Genomic DNA, 17,243 nt, shown 5'->3' on the forward strand with positions numbered 1-17,243 from the left:
ATAGTTGTGTATGTGTGGTGCCATATACCTGGTATTATTGTTATGAATGTCTTTTTTCCCGATTGTTATTGGGAATTTGTGAAAATATTGTTTTGATTGATCTATTTGTTTTAGAGTGGATAAAAATGTATTTTTTCCCCTTTAATGTTGTTATAATTATAAACATTATTGAACTATCATTTTTTTTATCCGATAAGTTTGTTTTGTTTTTTTTTGGCCAGAACGACCATTTTTTTTTCGGTGTGTAGTATCTGCATTTCAAGATGTGATCTAAATAAGCTATTATAAAAATTAATGCTATTTTTAAGAATGGCTAGTCAGGTTACGGCAAAAATAAAGTGTTGTACAGAAATTCTGTTTTGCGTTTTTTTTTAAATTCTAACTTGTGTCATTCTGTTCAGAAAACTTTATTATTTTAGTGCAGTGGGACATAATACAGAGTGTCCCATAAATTAAGTAGTTTGAAAATTATAGGAAACAGTTTATTTGAATGTGGTTTGTGAAATTTATACTCGTGAAGGGATGTATTTATGGTTTGAAGGAAAAAAACGAATTTTTTCAAAGAGGGTACTGCACGTCAATTTAGGCCAGAGTGATTGAACCCAAAATTTTCTTTAATATATTCTATGGTCAAAACGTTTGTTAAGCTTCAACGACCGATTCATGGCTGAGGTTAAACAACTTCACCAATAGTGCTTTATCACCAATGTGAACATCACAATGAAAATCTTATATAAGTGTTAATAACAGGAAAATTTTTGGAAAAATGAGGTGTTAATCGCATGTCCTGCATATTATGGGACTCTGATTTGCATGTTTACAGTAATTTTTGCTTTCGTGTGGCTCCCTCTCTCAATGAAAATGTAAACTAAATTTTTCTGTAAAAAAAAAAAAAAAAATCCCCCTTCATGAGAGTAACGTTTCACAAACTGCATTCAAATATACCAATTCCTTTGTTTTTTTATGAACTTTTAAACTATTACAAATTTATGAAATACCCTGTATTAGGTTCATGTACAAACGGTCCTACTCTACTCTGACTTGAAGGGCCCAACTAGGATGTTTGATTAGTTAGCTAACATATTATATATGATATTAGTTGGCTATTGCTTAAATTTTGTTCCTTGAGAGAATGCCCTTCTTGTTCTCATATAAATCGAGCCCAGTGTACAAAGATACATTTTTATTTATTTATTGTAATATAGATGGCCTCACTAAAAAAATTCACACACAACACTATATACGCACTCAGACTGTTAGGTACACATACTCGAACTTCTGGCACAATCGGTAGTAAATTGCCCACAGGGCATTAGACTGGAGTTGTGCTCAGTATGAATGGAAAGAAAAATTTATGTGAGCTTTTTCAAAAGGAAGGAAAAGTAAATGTGTGTGAAAAAATTCTTTTGTAGAATGTGACCACATAAGACGAGTTAACGGTCGTAAATTTTCTGTCAAATGTAACATTTAAAAAAATATTGATCTTATAAGCAAGATTGGTTTTTAAAGGAATTCTTTTTTTTTTTTTTTTTTATAAAGGTGAATTAAAAAGAAAAATCATGATTCTGAAATATTTTTATAAACCCCCAAAATGTTTCTGTTTGGGATTGCAAGTAATGGAAATATTTACTTTTCATCTGCACAAATTAGGAGAGACACCTGAATATATTAAAACTGCTCAGAGCAGTTTCCTAAACACCCATTCGGCCATTAACACACTTTTCCCAGGTACCAACGATGCTGAGACAGGCCTGCATAGAATAGAATCTCAACAAGAAAGAAGCTGACTGATAGTATATATATAAGTTTATATACTAAATACTAACCATAGAGAGATATGGCTAGAAAGATATAAACGTGAGAGGCTGGTGGGGGGCATAGGCAGAGATTGACTTGGAAGTCTGGGGGGGGGGGGCAAGGTCATTATTGCTGGGGGGGGGGGGGCACGATGATGATAATGTCACTTCGTATATACATTAGATCAGTCGACTCAACCTTTGATGCTGGGGGGGGGGGACAATGCCCCCCCCCGTATCTCCGCCCATGGTGGGGGGAAAGGATGATGATCATGCCAATTCATTTAATATATATTAATGTCAGTCGGCTCTGTCATTGGGGGGGGGGGGGCATTGTCCCCGGCTCCACTCATGGTAGGCGCGAATTTGGGGTGATATATAGGGAGTGGCAATAAGTTTATTGGATCATCCCGACAGACCAATTCCCCGCCATATAATTTAGCTCCCGAGAGGGGTGATTGCTTCCCTCCTCCCATCAGGGCCGCAACTAGGGTGGAGCAGGCGCGTCCAGTGCCCCGGCGCAGGACTGGAGGGGGAGCGGGAAATCACCTTTTTCAACTGCTCTCTCTACATCACTCGGGGGGGGGGGGGGGGGCTGACAAAGTATCTAGTTGTGGCCCTGCCCTCCCATTCTTTCAGTTATTCTAGAATTATTTCTTTCATCATCAATTCCAAAATTATTTCTTATTTAATGTTAGAAGTAATCGTTTTTCAATGTTGTCAACCTTTTTTTGAAAATGACCAGTGATGGTAACCTCGTCAAGCAAAATTTCCCTCGAAAATTTCCCTTTTGACTAAATTTTTCCCACACATTCCGAAATTTGTGCTGCCATCTATTGGTGGAAATATGTGGTCAATTATTTTACACTAGAAAAGCATTGTTTGGCATTTGTATATTTTTTTCAGTAAAAATTCTTTTGTCTGACCACCTCTCAAAATTTCCCACAAACGCTAATAAATTTCCCATATGGACCAATTTTGGCTAATTTTTCCCATGAATATGGGAAATTTCCCACGAGTTACCATCACTGTCTGGGGGTCACAACAAAAAGCTTCAAGGGCCATATGCGTTGAAGGCACCTCGTTCAGAATAAAGTTGTAGTTTGCAAATTGTTTTCTAGATGGCAACACAAACACAAATATTTCGAGATTTTCGCTGAAATTTTTCAAGGATCTGGCAACTCTGATTTTCTCGAAACAATCGCAATTTTCAATCGAATTCATCGTATGTATGCTATAAAAATCTTAGCAGCATTTGTGAACCAACATCAAGTTAAAATTGTAAACAAAACGAATGGTGCCCTGAGCAGCAGACCTGTGAAAGCCGTCGATTATTTTGTATACCCGAAGAAAAAGAAACATGGCCAATTCTATGTCTCCGAGTACTTACATAAAATCCGTGCTCCACAATGGGGCGGGTCGCTATATATGCCAGCTGAAGCGTATGACTATAAAGTTCTGTAAGAATCATGGCTCATGTAACGGGTTGAGGGAGTACATCGAGAAAGACCTGATGGACTTCGTGCGAGAGAATCCCGGCGTGGTTGTATACCTGAAGCCACGTTACATCAGTATACCGAGTATAACCGCCGAATACTTGAACGGCCAAACGGCTTACGAATCTTTCCCACGTAAGTCGAGGGACGAAATCGTCAAATGGGTCGAGTATCTTCGGATGAGGTCCGGTCTTCCGATCGCCCGGTACATCAAACACCAGCAGACTTACCACCCGAGCATCCAGGGCGTGTGGACACCGTATGTCAACAAGCCGTCCTTGCTGAATGTGACTCCGTTGCCAGATCAGTCGCTATCCGAAGCCAAGACGTTCTTCCCGTCGGCGACGGAACAAGTGCTGGAACTCTCTAAGACGTTTGGTGTCGGGGATGAGGAATCAACTGGATCGGATGATGTGGCTGGCGAGGATGTGAAAAGTAGTGAAATGAAAGGATGAATCATTGGAGATGGTTATGATGATTGTAGCGAATTATTATCCCCTTGGCCTTTGATATCGTTAAAACTTCACCCTTATCCACTCAGCTGTAGCTATTAACCAGCTATGGTTCTCGCCCCTCCCCTCCTTAAACAACATTGATTTTTTTTTTTTGCAATGGGACTTTGTAATAGAAACCCATGTTTTTAGAAAATTTGGAGTCTTGTGTTTAAATATGATACACTTGTCAATGCACAAATAAATATTAAGATATATTTAAAATAAATGGAACAGATGCAGCATAATTCAGATCCCTTGGCGACTTACTTTTTTGATGCTAAACACGTCTGTGGCCTCGAGGAAAAATTGCCAAGGCTGTGACTGATTACGGACACCGGAAAAAAACTACCAGCGTAGAAAACATAACAAAAGCGGAAATCAACAATAATATTACAAATAAATTTTCTCAGCATGAAAAAAATAAAACCCGTACTCTCTTCGAAATAATCCGAGCACAAGTCACTCTAGGTATCCAGACTCTTTAAAATAATAGTAAACTAAAATAATGATATTTCTTTACGATACTGAAAACAGAAGGGCAGAAGTTATAAAAAAATAAGAATAAATATATTGAAAAAATACAACCTGACGGAAACATAATCCTAGTGAGACAAGTCAATGACACGTTTAGGCAACAGAAAATGAAATGATGCTATTACACAAAAGGAGACACCATTTCAAGTGCCCGCATTCATTGCCGTCGTAGCGCATGGGCACGGCCCGGGCTTCAAGAGAAAAGTTTTGTGATTAAAATTAGATCTGGTTGAAGTTTTCTAGAATTTGCAAGGCAGTGCCTCAGAAAAACCACTTGGCCCCGGGACCAATGATGCTCTTAAGACTGCCCTGCCCACATTACTAGCGTCACTGTGGCGATCTGGGTTATATTGCTTTGGTGGTCTGGATTGTACTGCATCTGTACTGAGGGGAAGTGGTTCAAAATGTCAAAAACTAATTCAAAGTGATCAAAAACCATATTTAATGAGTCTATGAAAAATGATCATTTCATCATTTATTTTTGAGTTGATGTATTAGTGTCATAGTGTGTTTACAAGAGTAATAGATGCAATCTTCATTCTCTATCCCAAAAACAACAAGATGGGCCTACAGAAAACAGGATACACATTATATACATGGTGAACATGGCATGTTCTGCCAAACGAAATGAGGCGATAGACGAGCCAAGTTATAACATGAACATCCTACCGACTCTGGTCTATCTCGAACTGTTTTCGAGTTACGGTGGACTTCGGAAAAAAAAATGTGTTTAGTCGGAAAAAAAAAAAAATCTGAATTTGTGAAGTTTTTGAGAGATCTACATGCAAACTAAGCACATATTTGGAAAGAGAAGAAAAAAATTCTATAACATGACACCAGTTTCGTTGAAATATCTAGGTTTAATGGTGAGTTACAGTCTCTGAAAGATTGATGAATTTCAAAATCAAATTGTTTCCAAATTTCTTCACCCCTAATTATGCAAACACCCTTCTAGCTACAATCGATCAAATTTACCAAAATATTTGTCCACTGCACCAGAGGCGCAGACAGCAGAAAACATTGGGAGGGCTGAAAGTTGCTGCTTGTGTCCTGTATGTATATGGAATTCAAACGTGTACGCAGGAGAGAGAAGGTGCATCATATGTCTTTATTTGGGGAGAGCCTTCAAGGCTCAAAGTGCTTCAGCCTGTAGGTTCCTGTGCCTATGCACTGCACCAGCTTTAGAAAGCCTACAATAAACTATATCAGTGATCCAGTTTAGGAGAAATTTAGTCTATTATGTCTATTTAGTTAGAAATTTAGTCTATTGTTTGCAATAAATCACTGAAATCTGCATTCGTTTATGTAATTTTGGTAGATTTTGTTGACTTTTTTCGATTCTCAGCTTTTGAAGCTCGCCATTAAATACAGATCTCTCTCCTGTAGATAGAGGTAATGCCATCCAAATCAGGGTTGGGTTTTTGACGTCGAAAATGATGGCAAGTATCAAAAACTGGTTTAAACAGTCAGAAATCTTAATGGATGCTTTTGGATAATATTTTGAACACAATAGGTTGATAACAGGATGAGTAACTTATTTTTTTGTGTGTAACGTTTTAGTAAAATTTTATTTAAATTAGTGTTTAAAAATGACAATAATTTATTACAATAATTAAAACAAAATATTAATTATAATTTGCAATTTCCAATATTTCAACATACAAAAGAGTTTGAAACAGTTAATATATAATGTTATGGTCCATTTTATCTAAACTACTGATTACCTGTGCTCAATTTACTAAGCAAAATGAAGCTGTTTATTCAAAATATATGTGATAGGAAATCACAGGGTTAGTTTTTGATCTCAGAAAGGTACTCAGTATTAAAACAGTCAAAAACTTATTGTCAATGTTATCATTTTTACTTTTTCACTTGGAATAAGTTATAAGAGCTGTATTTTAGCATCATATGCAATCAGCACTGCTAAATTAAAGGACATTTTAGTCCTATAATTTAGTAAATTGTAAAGATTTATCTTTTGGATGTAAGAGTCACAATAGACAGGGCAAAATGCTAAAAAAAATTTGTGGTGAACAAAGAATCATGGTGCATGTATCAGAAGAGCTGACTTTTTATCACAGAAACTCCAGTTATAAACGAGACATTTTAAACATCATGCTATCCGAAAGGTTAAATACATATGTTGAAGGTACTAAATGCATTGGACTCAGGTCATATGCCGGTGGAGATAATTTTGGACTTTGATATCTTACACACGGCCATAAAAATGAAAAAAAACTAATTTAAACTTAATCAATACAAATTACAAGAATGTCCCATCTTGGTTCCAAGTTCCTTCACTGAAGAGGAAGCAGAAAATTTGGTTAAAGCGATAACAGAGTTAGTACAAGAGGCAGTGAAAGAAGCAACAACTAAAAAAATAGCAAATCCTAATCCACTTGGTCTTCCTATGTGGTTAAAAGAGGAGATAGAGATGAAAAACTGATTAAGAAAAATTTGGCAGCGAACGAGAGATTCCTTTTACAGACAACAATATAACAGACAAGCAAGGGAGGTCGAAAGAGAAATAAGCAAAATGCTAAATCAATTTTTTTTTCGCAATGGTTAGAGGAAGCCAGCCTGGAAGATGGTAGTCTGTATGAAATTTTTCATAAATTAAAACACAGTAAACAGAAAATGCCTCCCATCAGAAATTCATCAGGCAATTTAATTTTCAATAATGACACAGGAAAAGCAGATGAATTTGTTAATGTGTACAAAGAACAATTTTCTCCAAATGAGACTGTCTCAAAACTTTTTTGACAAAACACATTTGGAGGTCCGGAATTTTTTGTCAACAAATATTCCTCTAGATGCAACAGCTTTTTTTTCTTACGATGAATTAACATCCAAATCAATTAAACTCTTAACTCCCAATGGAATGGTATTATATCCATACTTTGAACTTGCCACTTCCACTTTGAACTTGCTTCTTCAGCTAATATATTGTTCGAAAATATCGTAAAAAAAACCATAAAAGTTTTACCAAAAGCTGAAAAATCTAGAGAGGAAGCTAAGAACTATAGGCCAATAACTCTTTTAAAAAAACTTTATGTGGGAGGGACGTGAAAGTGATGAGCAGCCTTATGACATATACTTGGAGTGTATAAATGACAATAAAAAAAATTTTCACTGAATATTTTTCTGGACTCTAACCACCAATAATGTTTTATCTACTTTTAACTTAATTCATCATACAATGATCAAATACCATAATTATTCAAATTTTGTGCAATGTGTATGTGTTCGGTTTCAGAATCCTGCTCAAACATGTTCGTGGAAGGTGAAGCCAAGAAAAAAAAAATTGTGTGCGTGTGTATATACACTGCTGGCCACCCAAATTGCAACACCAAGAAAGACAAGAGATATCACAACAATATTTATTTTGTAGATAACATGTTGACCAAGCATCAAATGATTAAATTTAAAAGCTGGCAAAAGTTCAAAAGCTGGCTTCTGTGAAGTGTGGTTCCTGCCAAAATCAGTAGCCAGAGTAGCCGCCATTGTTGGAGATCACCGCTGCCACACGCCTCGGCATTGATTCAAAGAGACTTTGGATGTGTTCTTGGGGTACAGCAGACCAAGCAGCTTCCACGCGTTGCCAAAGTTGATCTGGTGTGGCAGCTGGGGATATAATCTGGGTCAATCGTTGAGAAACCATGGACCACATGTTTTCTATCGGCGAAAGATCCGGAGAGCGAGCTGGCCAGGGAAGCAATACCGCCCCATACCATAATACCCGGTGCAGGACCAGTGTGGCGGTACATAACGCAGCTGTTCAGCATCCTCTCTCCACGATGTCTCCAGACTCGAATCCGACCATCGTGGTGTTGCAGACAGAAGCGTGACTCGTCAGTAAAGACAATTTCATTCCATTGTGCCGTCCACATCCTTCTTTCATCGCACCATTGGCGGCGGAGACGTCTGTGGTTCTGCGTCAAGGGTAGACGAAGCAATGGACGTCTTGCGGACAGACCACTCTGCTGTAAACGGCGTCGAATGGTACGCGCAGACACTGGATGATGCGGTACAGACAATGTGCTGTACTATGGTTCGTGATGTGGCTGAGCGATCCGTCACTGCCATATGCACAATACGCCTGTCATCACGTGAAGTGGTGCACTGAGGTGGATGCGATCGAACACGTCGGTCCATCGTACCCTCCTGCATCCAACGATCACATATCCGCATTACAGTTGTTTAGTTTCGTTCAACACGACTACCGATTTCCCTGAAAGATAATCCACAATCTCGGTAGGCCACTATCCTTCCTCAGTCGAACTCGTATACTTGATCAAAAGATGATCGCTGTTTTCTACGAGGCATAATTGATCGTTTTTTTTGAAAAAACCACAAGAAAAACACAATTGCCGTACTTCAAATCGTCGAAATCTCCAAGCCTTAAATAGCGCTTTGAAGTGGCGCCACAGGCGCGCGTGATGTGCGTCTGCGCTGAAATTCTAATCATTTGCATATCTCACCTCCGCTAATGCATGTTGTAAATTTCATATTATTTGCATGCTTCCTTCAGGGTCTTGCATTTACGGTGGCCAGCAGTGTATATATAACCATTTTTTATTTCCTTTTTAAAAATAGTTTGGTTTGAGTTTTACATAATGTATCATGATATAAAATTAAAATAAAGTTTCTAACATTGTAATTAAACCAGATTTTTTAAAGAAAAACTTTGTTTTTCGTCTCCTGATTTTTTTTTTTTTCAGGATAATATAAAGTTCATAATTTTTTATGGACTGAAACCATTTTCCCCTCAACCTTTCAGTTGTAAAATTATTTTTAAAAAATAACGCGAAGTTAAAAAGAATGTAATTAATTAAAAATAACTTGAAAGAAAATCAAATTTAAATGCGCAAATGCACTGCTGCAGTAATATTTTTATGATTCGACAGTTCCAGTTCCAAACGGATTTTCATACCTCTCACAAATGAATGGTGCTCGGTATAAGGATTTCCTGTGGTGGCAATTTCCCGTGCGGGCGATAGATGTCTGATAAATATCTTTGCTGCCATCTTCTATAGAAAATATAGAAAGTCACAGAAATGAAACTAGTCATCAAATTCGGATGTTTACAGCAAACATATTTCATGCACCAGCTAGAGAAAATATAAATGGTTAACGTTTTAAAAGAATTGCTGCCAGACAATATTCTGACTGCGGTTCTCAACCTGTGCACTTCTCAGGGGCTCCGCGGGAACTTGAGAAAATAAATCAGTAAATTTGATAAATAAAAAAATAGATCTACAGGAGTCGGCTCTGAAAATTATTCACAAGGGCTCCTCGAGTCAAACAGGGCTCTGCCGTAGAAATGATTGATTGAAAAGGGATTAGTTAAAAAAAAGAACGAGTTAAAAAAAAGTTGACAACCGCTATTTTTAGGTGAGATAATTTATTCAGTTAAAAACACAAAAACATTTTTAAGGAGCAAAGCTAACATATTCTACAGTGTTTTTTCATCCAAAAAAAAAAAGTACTGATATATATTTTTGCAAGAAAAGTGATATTTGTTATAATCGGGCGAGAATAGACACGAAGAGGGAAACATTTCTTATGTGTACAAGATCGTTGTTACAATGTCCAGAATCCAGCCTGCATCATTCTGATCGGGAGATCTGTTAAAGTGTAGGGGGATTGTGTCAATACTAACATTTACCCTCAACCATTCGAATAAAAACTGGGAGCCAAACAAGGATACGCTCCTATAGTTCAACAGGTACAAATGTACACTGTCCGTTCTACAATTTCCAGTACAAAGAACAACTCTCCGTGTAAAGGAAACAATTATTTTCCGGATATTATGCTGAGGTGAGCTCGGAAAGAAAAGTCATCACGTCTCCGCCGGGACTCGAACCCAGGCCCTCTTGCATACCGGGCAAGCATGCTACCATCTACACTTGCCCGGTATGCAAGAGGGCCTGGGTTCGAGTCCCGGCGGAGACGTGATGACTTTTCTTTCCGAGCTCACCTCAGCATAATATCCGGAAAATAACTGTTTCCTTGATATCTCTGGCTGAGAAAAATGCCATCTATATCTCTCTCCGTGTAAAGTTTCCTTTTTTCGCCAATTCCAACCTGACTCCTCTAACAGCGTTTTCGCTATTTATACCTCACCGTAGATTATTGTTTCCTTTGTTGCGGATTCTAACCATGGATTTGTTTCATTGTTGTCTGTTAGATTAGTTTTCGATCTTTTTTCTTTCTTTTATTTGTCTCCTTCAACAAAACCCTATTGTTTATTTTTTTTTCTCATCAATATTCAGTTTCCATGTCTTTCGTACTTACAAACATCGCTCTTGAATCTTCCAATGTACCATTGACTATTTAGTTAATCCCTTGCAGATCCGTAGCAAGAAATGTATTTCGGAGGGTGCCATGCATCGAGAATAAATTTATTATTTTTCCTATTTCTCCTCTAAGGTGCCATGCCATACAGGCACGATCCTTACATTTCTTTGCAATTTGTACTCGACGCCTTCAATGTGTGATCGATAATTGCAAAAAAAAAGAAGTCTACATTTTCCCCAAGCTTGTGTTCTACACCACGCTAAATAGAGGAATCTATTTTTAGTAACGATTCCAAGAAGGCGTTTTAAATTTTAATATATGAAAATCAATTTTGCATATATATAGGTATATATATAAAATTGATTTTCTGTGGGTGTGTTCTCTATACAAATCTACAATTTTGATCGATCGTCACCACAAATTTGCATGTATACCAAATGGGACTCGACTTGAACTATCGGCTACTTTAAAAGTTCGTAAGAGTAGGGCAAATGCCCAAAATGGGCAACAATGGTTTTTGGGCCTCAACAATCACTTTCGGAATGTTTATTTTAGTTTCTGTGGTTCCCTAGCAATGCGTTTTAGGCATGCTATGTGCCTTTACAATGATTTGTCACTTTTTAATGCGGTACCATTACCGCTCAACACTAGAACGGCTGTAGCAGTCATTTTAACGGTTTTCGATATTGAAAACACTATAAACTCAACAGTATTTGACGGCGTGACGCAAGCGTAATTTTTGGTGACTTTTTATTATTTTTGCATTTCCTTTTGTGTACGAAAATTTGAAGATATTGAAGTTTTTTCTCGGGGGGAGATATCGACCTTTATACCTAGAACGACCAAGAGCAGTCATTTTGACTGCTATACGCAAATTGTTTTCTTTTTGTGGTGATGGGCGTTGATATATACTTTTGTTTTTAGGTTTATTCCCAGACGGCACACATAACACAACATATATTCAGGAGTAACATACCCATTAGAAAAATAATAATAATGCTATATATATATTTGTTGCATCGTATTACTAGGCAATCGAAAATGTCTATTGGCAGGGACAGTATGTATCCACAATCAAAACACTATCATATTTAGCTACAGTATATCCTCTGTTATTAAAGTTCAGGAAAGTGTTTTTTGTTTTCCCTGATCGTTCACCTGGCATAACTCTGCGTGCCACCATCTGTTTTGAAAGCTTCCTAGGAAACATAGGTTCATTCAGTGTGTAGAAATGGCTCTTAGAAGGATGTATTAGAACAAAATAATGATATTTCTTATAATAAATCTGAGGCCGAGGAGATTTACGATGCAGACTCTTACAACGAAGATCATAATTTATATTATATTCACACCCGAAAGAGTAATGTAGTGATTCCGGAAGTGACTATTCTCTGAATCAGATAATATTGATGAAAAGAAACATTTTTTTTAAACTGTATATCCTTTATAAATTTATTTGTGACATGAAATTTTAATAATGCCCTAAATTTCAATAGCATAAATTTACAGTGGCATAGTAATATATGTTGCCATTCATAGCATGTGCGAACAACTGAATACTGTCGGCCCGTATTCGCAGGGGTTACGTTCCGGAGATGACCACGGATAACCGAAACCATAGAATTTTTTTTGTATATCTCGTTTATTGAACATCAGGAGAAGCAGCGCCGTCTTAACGCATGGGCCCTCAAGAAAAGAGGGGCCTCACAAAAAATGAAATCCGATTGAAATTTTTTGGAATTTACAAGGTAGGGCCTCAAAAAAACCACTTGGCCCGGGGGCCCATGATGCTCTTACGCTGGGGTAGGATATGTAAAAGAGGGTGGAGAAGTTTTCTGAAAGAACATTGTGATTTCTGTTTGCCGCTCCTTCTTCATATCATCAAGTATATTTTGGAGTTTTTTTTTTATATAAAGCTTCCTCTACTAATTTTTCTACACGTGAAGAACGTACTATAGACTGTCTTGAAAATAATCTATTGCTGATTTGAACTTGCGAAGCCCTTCCGCTATGTTACACATGGTGAACTGTTCTACATTATCTTGATCTTCATCTGGTACAGCTTCAGTAGCAGTCACTCAGCTGCATCAATTCCTCTTCGGTTAATGCCTCTGTGAATTGCTATTAATTTTTTTAGCTGTTCAACTTCTATATCCATATCATTGAACCTTTCTCCCCCCACTTGTTTCGCTAACATGACAATGTCTTTTATAATTTCTTTGGAAATTTTTTATTTTCGTCAGTGATTTTTTACATTGCGTAATCCAAATCGTTTCTCAAACCCATGAAACCAACCTTGACTTGCATAAAGTTCTGATGAAATAGACGTTTCACCAGCTTTTTCCTTTATAGAGACAGGAGTAAAAGTTTTTTTCCTTTATAATATATATTATGGAATACCTTTTCTGTGGCAGTCTTGACCCAAAAAACAGCATTTTATGCACGAGGAAACACATGTATCCCGTAGGCAACGCAAAGTTTTCGCTGCCATAAGTGCAGCTACAGCCTCGGCTGTGATTGAATTTCAGATTCCTTTTTCTTTGATATATCTCACCGTAGATTCCATAATGGCGAGCAACAATTGATTTACTTTCTTCCAAGCATTTAATATAATCAATATATCAAATTTTTTTGTAATTTTCATTTTTTTTTTTGTCTTTTCAAAACATTATCAGTAGCACTAGAAAAATGAGCCATCCTAAACACGTACAACTCAAATTTTGTAAACAAAACACGTGCATGATTATTTCTGAGTGTTGGCAACCCCCCTTCCCCGCTGATATGGGGGTCGACTGTAGTGTGAATAAAAAAAGACCGTGACATACATATAAGGTGTGCACCAAAATGGAGTAAATGCAATGTTTTTCTTTCTCTTTCATGGTAAATCTTTCCTACAGTTGCCTTCTGAATTTTTATATTTAAAGTTGGAAGTCATTTTATGGACACCCTGTATGCTTAAGAAAACAAATTTCAAAATTAACCATATGAGATAGTGCTTGTGATTTTTTTTTTTATTGTAAAAGTTTGTTAAATATATTGCACTAAAAAGATGCAGCAGCATAGGTGGAGATAGACTTGGAAGTTTGGGGGGGCACGATGATGTCAATTCGTATATACATTAGATCAGTCGACTTCAAATTTGACACTATCTCCGCCCATGAGCAGCAGTCAAAATGACTGCCAGTGGCCCTTCTAGTGTTAACCGTACATACACATTCCTCTACTGAATTCCTTCCAAATCGGCACGTGTTGAAGAATGTGTGCTCCGAGTGTATGTCTTTCTCTAGCATATTTATGTTGTTGAGTTGCTCTTGTTTCGTGTTCATGCTGCTATCTGTTTTTCATTTTTTGAAGTAAAGATGAAAATGCTTTAGAAAAAAAACAAGGATCCCAAAATTTCTGAAATTTTGTAGGAATATTGATACATCTCTCTAAAATAAACTGAAAATGTGAATATCTAACCATTTGTTAGAATTTTGAGTTTTAAAAGATTGAAAAAATTTCAAAAATTTGAATTCAACATTTAAAAATATTTCCTCTCCATTAGCCAATCAAATTTATTTCAATATATATATACATGCCGAATAAAAATTTCTACAAAATTTCAGACTTTCGTACAGTACTTTTTGTTCATCTTACGGATGTGCTGCAAACCATCATAAATTAGATCAGAGAAAAACATGTTCAAAGTTAGCTCCTTAGGGCATAAGCTTTATAACAATGAAAGCAAAATTGTAATTAATCTACACAAAAGTCGTGGCTTAAAGCACATTCGCACCAGTAGATGGTTAATGCTAGATAGGGAAGGGTATGTAATGCAAAAACTGCATTGTGGTTCTCTAGATGTTCAAAGTTTATATTTTGGATACTTTTACACCGTCATCCATTACTTCTGTTTTACACTGAAGTGCCAAAAGTCATGGGATACCTCTTATAATCGTGTGGGACCTCCTTTTACCCGGCAAAGTGCAGCAATATTAAGGGGGGGGGGGGTATCCCATGACTTTTGGCATCAGTGTATTTTGGAAGAATCGATTGATATGAAATTTTTCGCACTTGACTTGAAAAATTATTTTCAATTGCATGAAATATTTTTTAAACTTTTTGAAGCCTCAGAGGTTGTGACACCCCTTAATATAGCGTCTTTCAGAATTATGATTCTGCGTATTCAGAGTGAATGGAGCACACCATCAAGTTTCGAGTGGGTCTCTAGCGAGGATAACTCTCATCAAGCTGTTAATCAAATATAGAGGTTGTCTTGTGCTAATGCAACCTTTATCTCGTCAACTATGTCAGAGGTACAATTTCAATTTAAAAAATGCTGAAAATACATTAAATTATGCTACTAGTTTTGAGAAGTTAAAATACGTCACAAAATAAAATTTTTTATATGATCTCTTGTCCTGTAACTTCAAATTAAAAAATTGTTGCCCTGTATCTCTCTCCTGAGGGCAATAGGAAAAAAAAATATATATTCAGAGTTTTTAAGTACAAAATATTCATTGAGATATTTGAATTTAAAAATTAGGGAAAAGAGTGTTGCCATTAGTTTGTTCTTTCGTAATTTTTCTCAATTTTTGAATACAAGTATCTTAGTGAATATTGCACTTGGAAACCTGGAATTTTTTCTGCGAGCCTCAAGAGGCAGGACAAGGGGACTATAAAAAAAATTTATATTTTGAGACACTATTTTCACTCTTAAAACTAATACAAGGTAATTTTTGTGAATGCTTTTGAACATTTTTTAAATTTGAATCGTAGCTCTACAAAGCCTGCGTTAGCGCTTACAAGACACCCTTGTATATCATGTTCAAAAGTTCTGAAACTTATTTTATCACAGAAGAATGTGTGCAGATAGAACCTGCTTATTTGGTGTTTCCTTCAAAGTAATTACCCTGAGCAATTATGTATTTTTGGCATCGTTCATAAAAAGATGTAAATACGGATTGCAAGCCTTTTTATTGTCTCACATCTTCCAATATCTTAGTCGCTGTTTGCTATACTTTGGAACCTGAGAATCATTGCCCTTTAAGCCAATTCTTTACCTGAAGAAAAAGGTACACAGAGCAAGATCACGGGAATAAACTGATTGTAAAAGTTTCGGAATGTTTTGACAGATAATCTGACACCAGGAGGGACCTACGAGTCCTTAAATGTCTGCATAATTTGGTGTGACAAATGCGTCCAGATCATTGGAAAGCCAAGTTGTGAGGGCTCATCATGATAATACGCTGGCTTACAGGCCCATGGTATAAGATTTACCTGTCGAACACATTCCGATACTTCCCCAAACAGCTTATTCCCTTGATCTTGAAGCCCCTGTGACTTTTTCCTTGGATAAAGAATTTGCTTAAGGGCAACAATCCTCAGGTTTCAAAGAAGAGCAGCGTAAAGGCACTGGAGGAGAAGGCTTACAATCTGCATTTACATCTTTGTACGAACAATGACAAAATTCATAAAATTGTACAGGGTAGTTACTTCAAAAACACCAAATAGGTTCTATCTGCATTCATTTTTTTTATAATCAAATAAGTTTTGGAACTTTTTGAATGTAGTAATAGTTTTTTTTTTTGACATAATAAATTGATAGCACACATAAATTAATACACAACAAAAAAAACATGCAATTTATTTGAAAAAAACTAATCAAGGCACTCGTGTATGGCAGGCATAAGGCAGTGCTAAAAAAAGTGCACTTTCATTAAAAATAGACAATCGTTTATTTCACTTCGACAATGAATAAGTTTTGAGGCAGGAAAATCAGATTTTCTGAGCAGTTTGCATGATTTTTCTTCTTTTTTTCCAGATTGATGTACATATTGAGAGTGGGGAAAACATCAATATTTGTTTAATTTTTCTTTTCACATTTCTCTTCCTCATTCATGCGATATATAATTTTGAGCGAATAAATTGATTGGGAAAAAATATATAATATGCTTCAAAATATGACATGCTAAAAATAAACTGACATTTATATAAATTTCTTTTTTTCGCTACCCTTATTTAAAAACAGATGGCACTAAAAGGCACGAAGGAATATAAAAAAGGGGGGGGGGGATTAGGAGACAGTTGTCTTGGCACCACTTCAATAGTACATTTTTTTGCAGGATCTCAATCCTTTTTGGCAATCCTTGGATATAACTGTTGAACAAACAAAAATACATTTTTAAAAACGAATATATATGTTCAAATCTTTTAGCTGCTCATTTTTTTTTTTTTGTAAAAACTTTCATTTTCCACAAAACAAGAAAAGCCAAGCATAAAATGCTTTTTTTGTTTACATTGGTTATAAAAAAAAGAAGAGTAGATCAACTTTACCCAAGAATATTAAAAAGTCACCAAAGAATAAAGCAAGTACACAAACTTCTAATGCATTTCAACACATACACAATGAATGTTGTCTTCAGAGGAAAAAATATTGAACTACTAATCATACTGACAGAAGATCCCACTTGGGTTGGATATCCAAATCTTAACTCATGGTTGCTCAGTGGAAAAGGGTACGCTTGTTCAGAGAGGCTGCGTGTAAGACTAATGCAGTGTCCTGATTGAGTGCTTGCGAAAAAAAGGCATCCGATTGGTCTATTCTAATTTTCTCAGAATTCCTGCTCGTAATGAATCTA

At 36.4% G+C, this 17,243-nt stretch overlaps 2 protein-coding genes across 5 annotated transcripts in view; one reads left to right on the plus strand and one right to left on the minus strand.

Annotated features, from left to right (window-relative positions):
* The first annotated feature begins 3,077 nt into the window (after positions 1–3,077).
* Positions 3,078–9,005, plus strand: mRpL43 (mitochondrial ribosomal protein L43). The gene has a single exon (XM_089235764.1). The coding sequence runs from the start codon at positions 3,157–3,159 to the stop codon at positions 3,745–3,747; it is 591 nt and encodes a 196-aa protein (XP_089091890.1). The 5' UTR covers positions 3,078–3,156; the 3' UTR covers positions 3,748–9,005.
* A 7,215-nt stretch (positions 9,006–16,220) lies between these two features.
* LOC149082253 (apoptosis-stimulating of p53 protein 1-like) overlaps positions 16,221–17,243 on the minus strand; it is a 29,226-nt gene continuing 28,203 nt past the window's right edge. For all 4 annotated transcript variants that reach the window (XM_089235767.1, XM_089235765.1, XM_089235768.1 and 1 more), the window contains one exon: positions 16,221–16,761. In XM_089235767.1, the coding sequence (XP_089091893.1) occupies positions 16,732–16,761 (30 nt within the window). In that variant the 3' untranslated portion in view covers positions 16,221–16,731. The remainder of the gene's footprint in view (positions 16,762–17,243) is intronic.

The sequence above is a fragment of the Pholcus phalangioides genome, unplaced genomic scaffold (assembly GCF_987345545.1).
Source record: "Pholcus phalangioides strain wild (caught in Gottingen) unplaced genomic scaffold, Ppha-v1.0 ptg000009l_1, whole genome shotgun sequence".
In the NCBI taxonomy this organism is placed as follows: domain Eukaryota; kingdom Metazoa; phylum Arthropoda; class Arachnida; order Araneae; family Pholcidae; genus Pholcus; species Pholcus phalangioides.

Excerpts from the sequence above, each read along its gene's own strand:
- mRpL43 (XM_089235764.1), top strand. The coding sequence starts at position 3,157 with ATGGCCAATTCTATGTCTCCGAGTACTTACATAAAATCCGTGCTCCAC.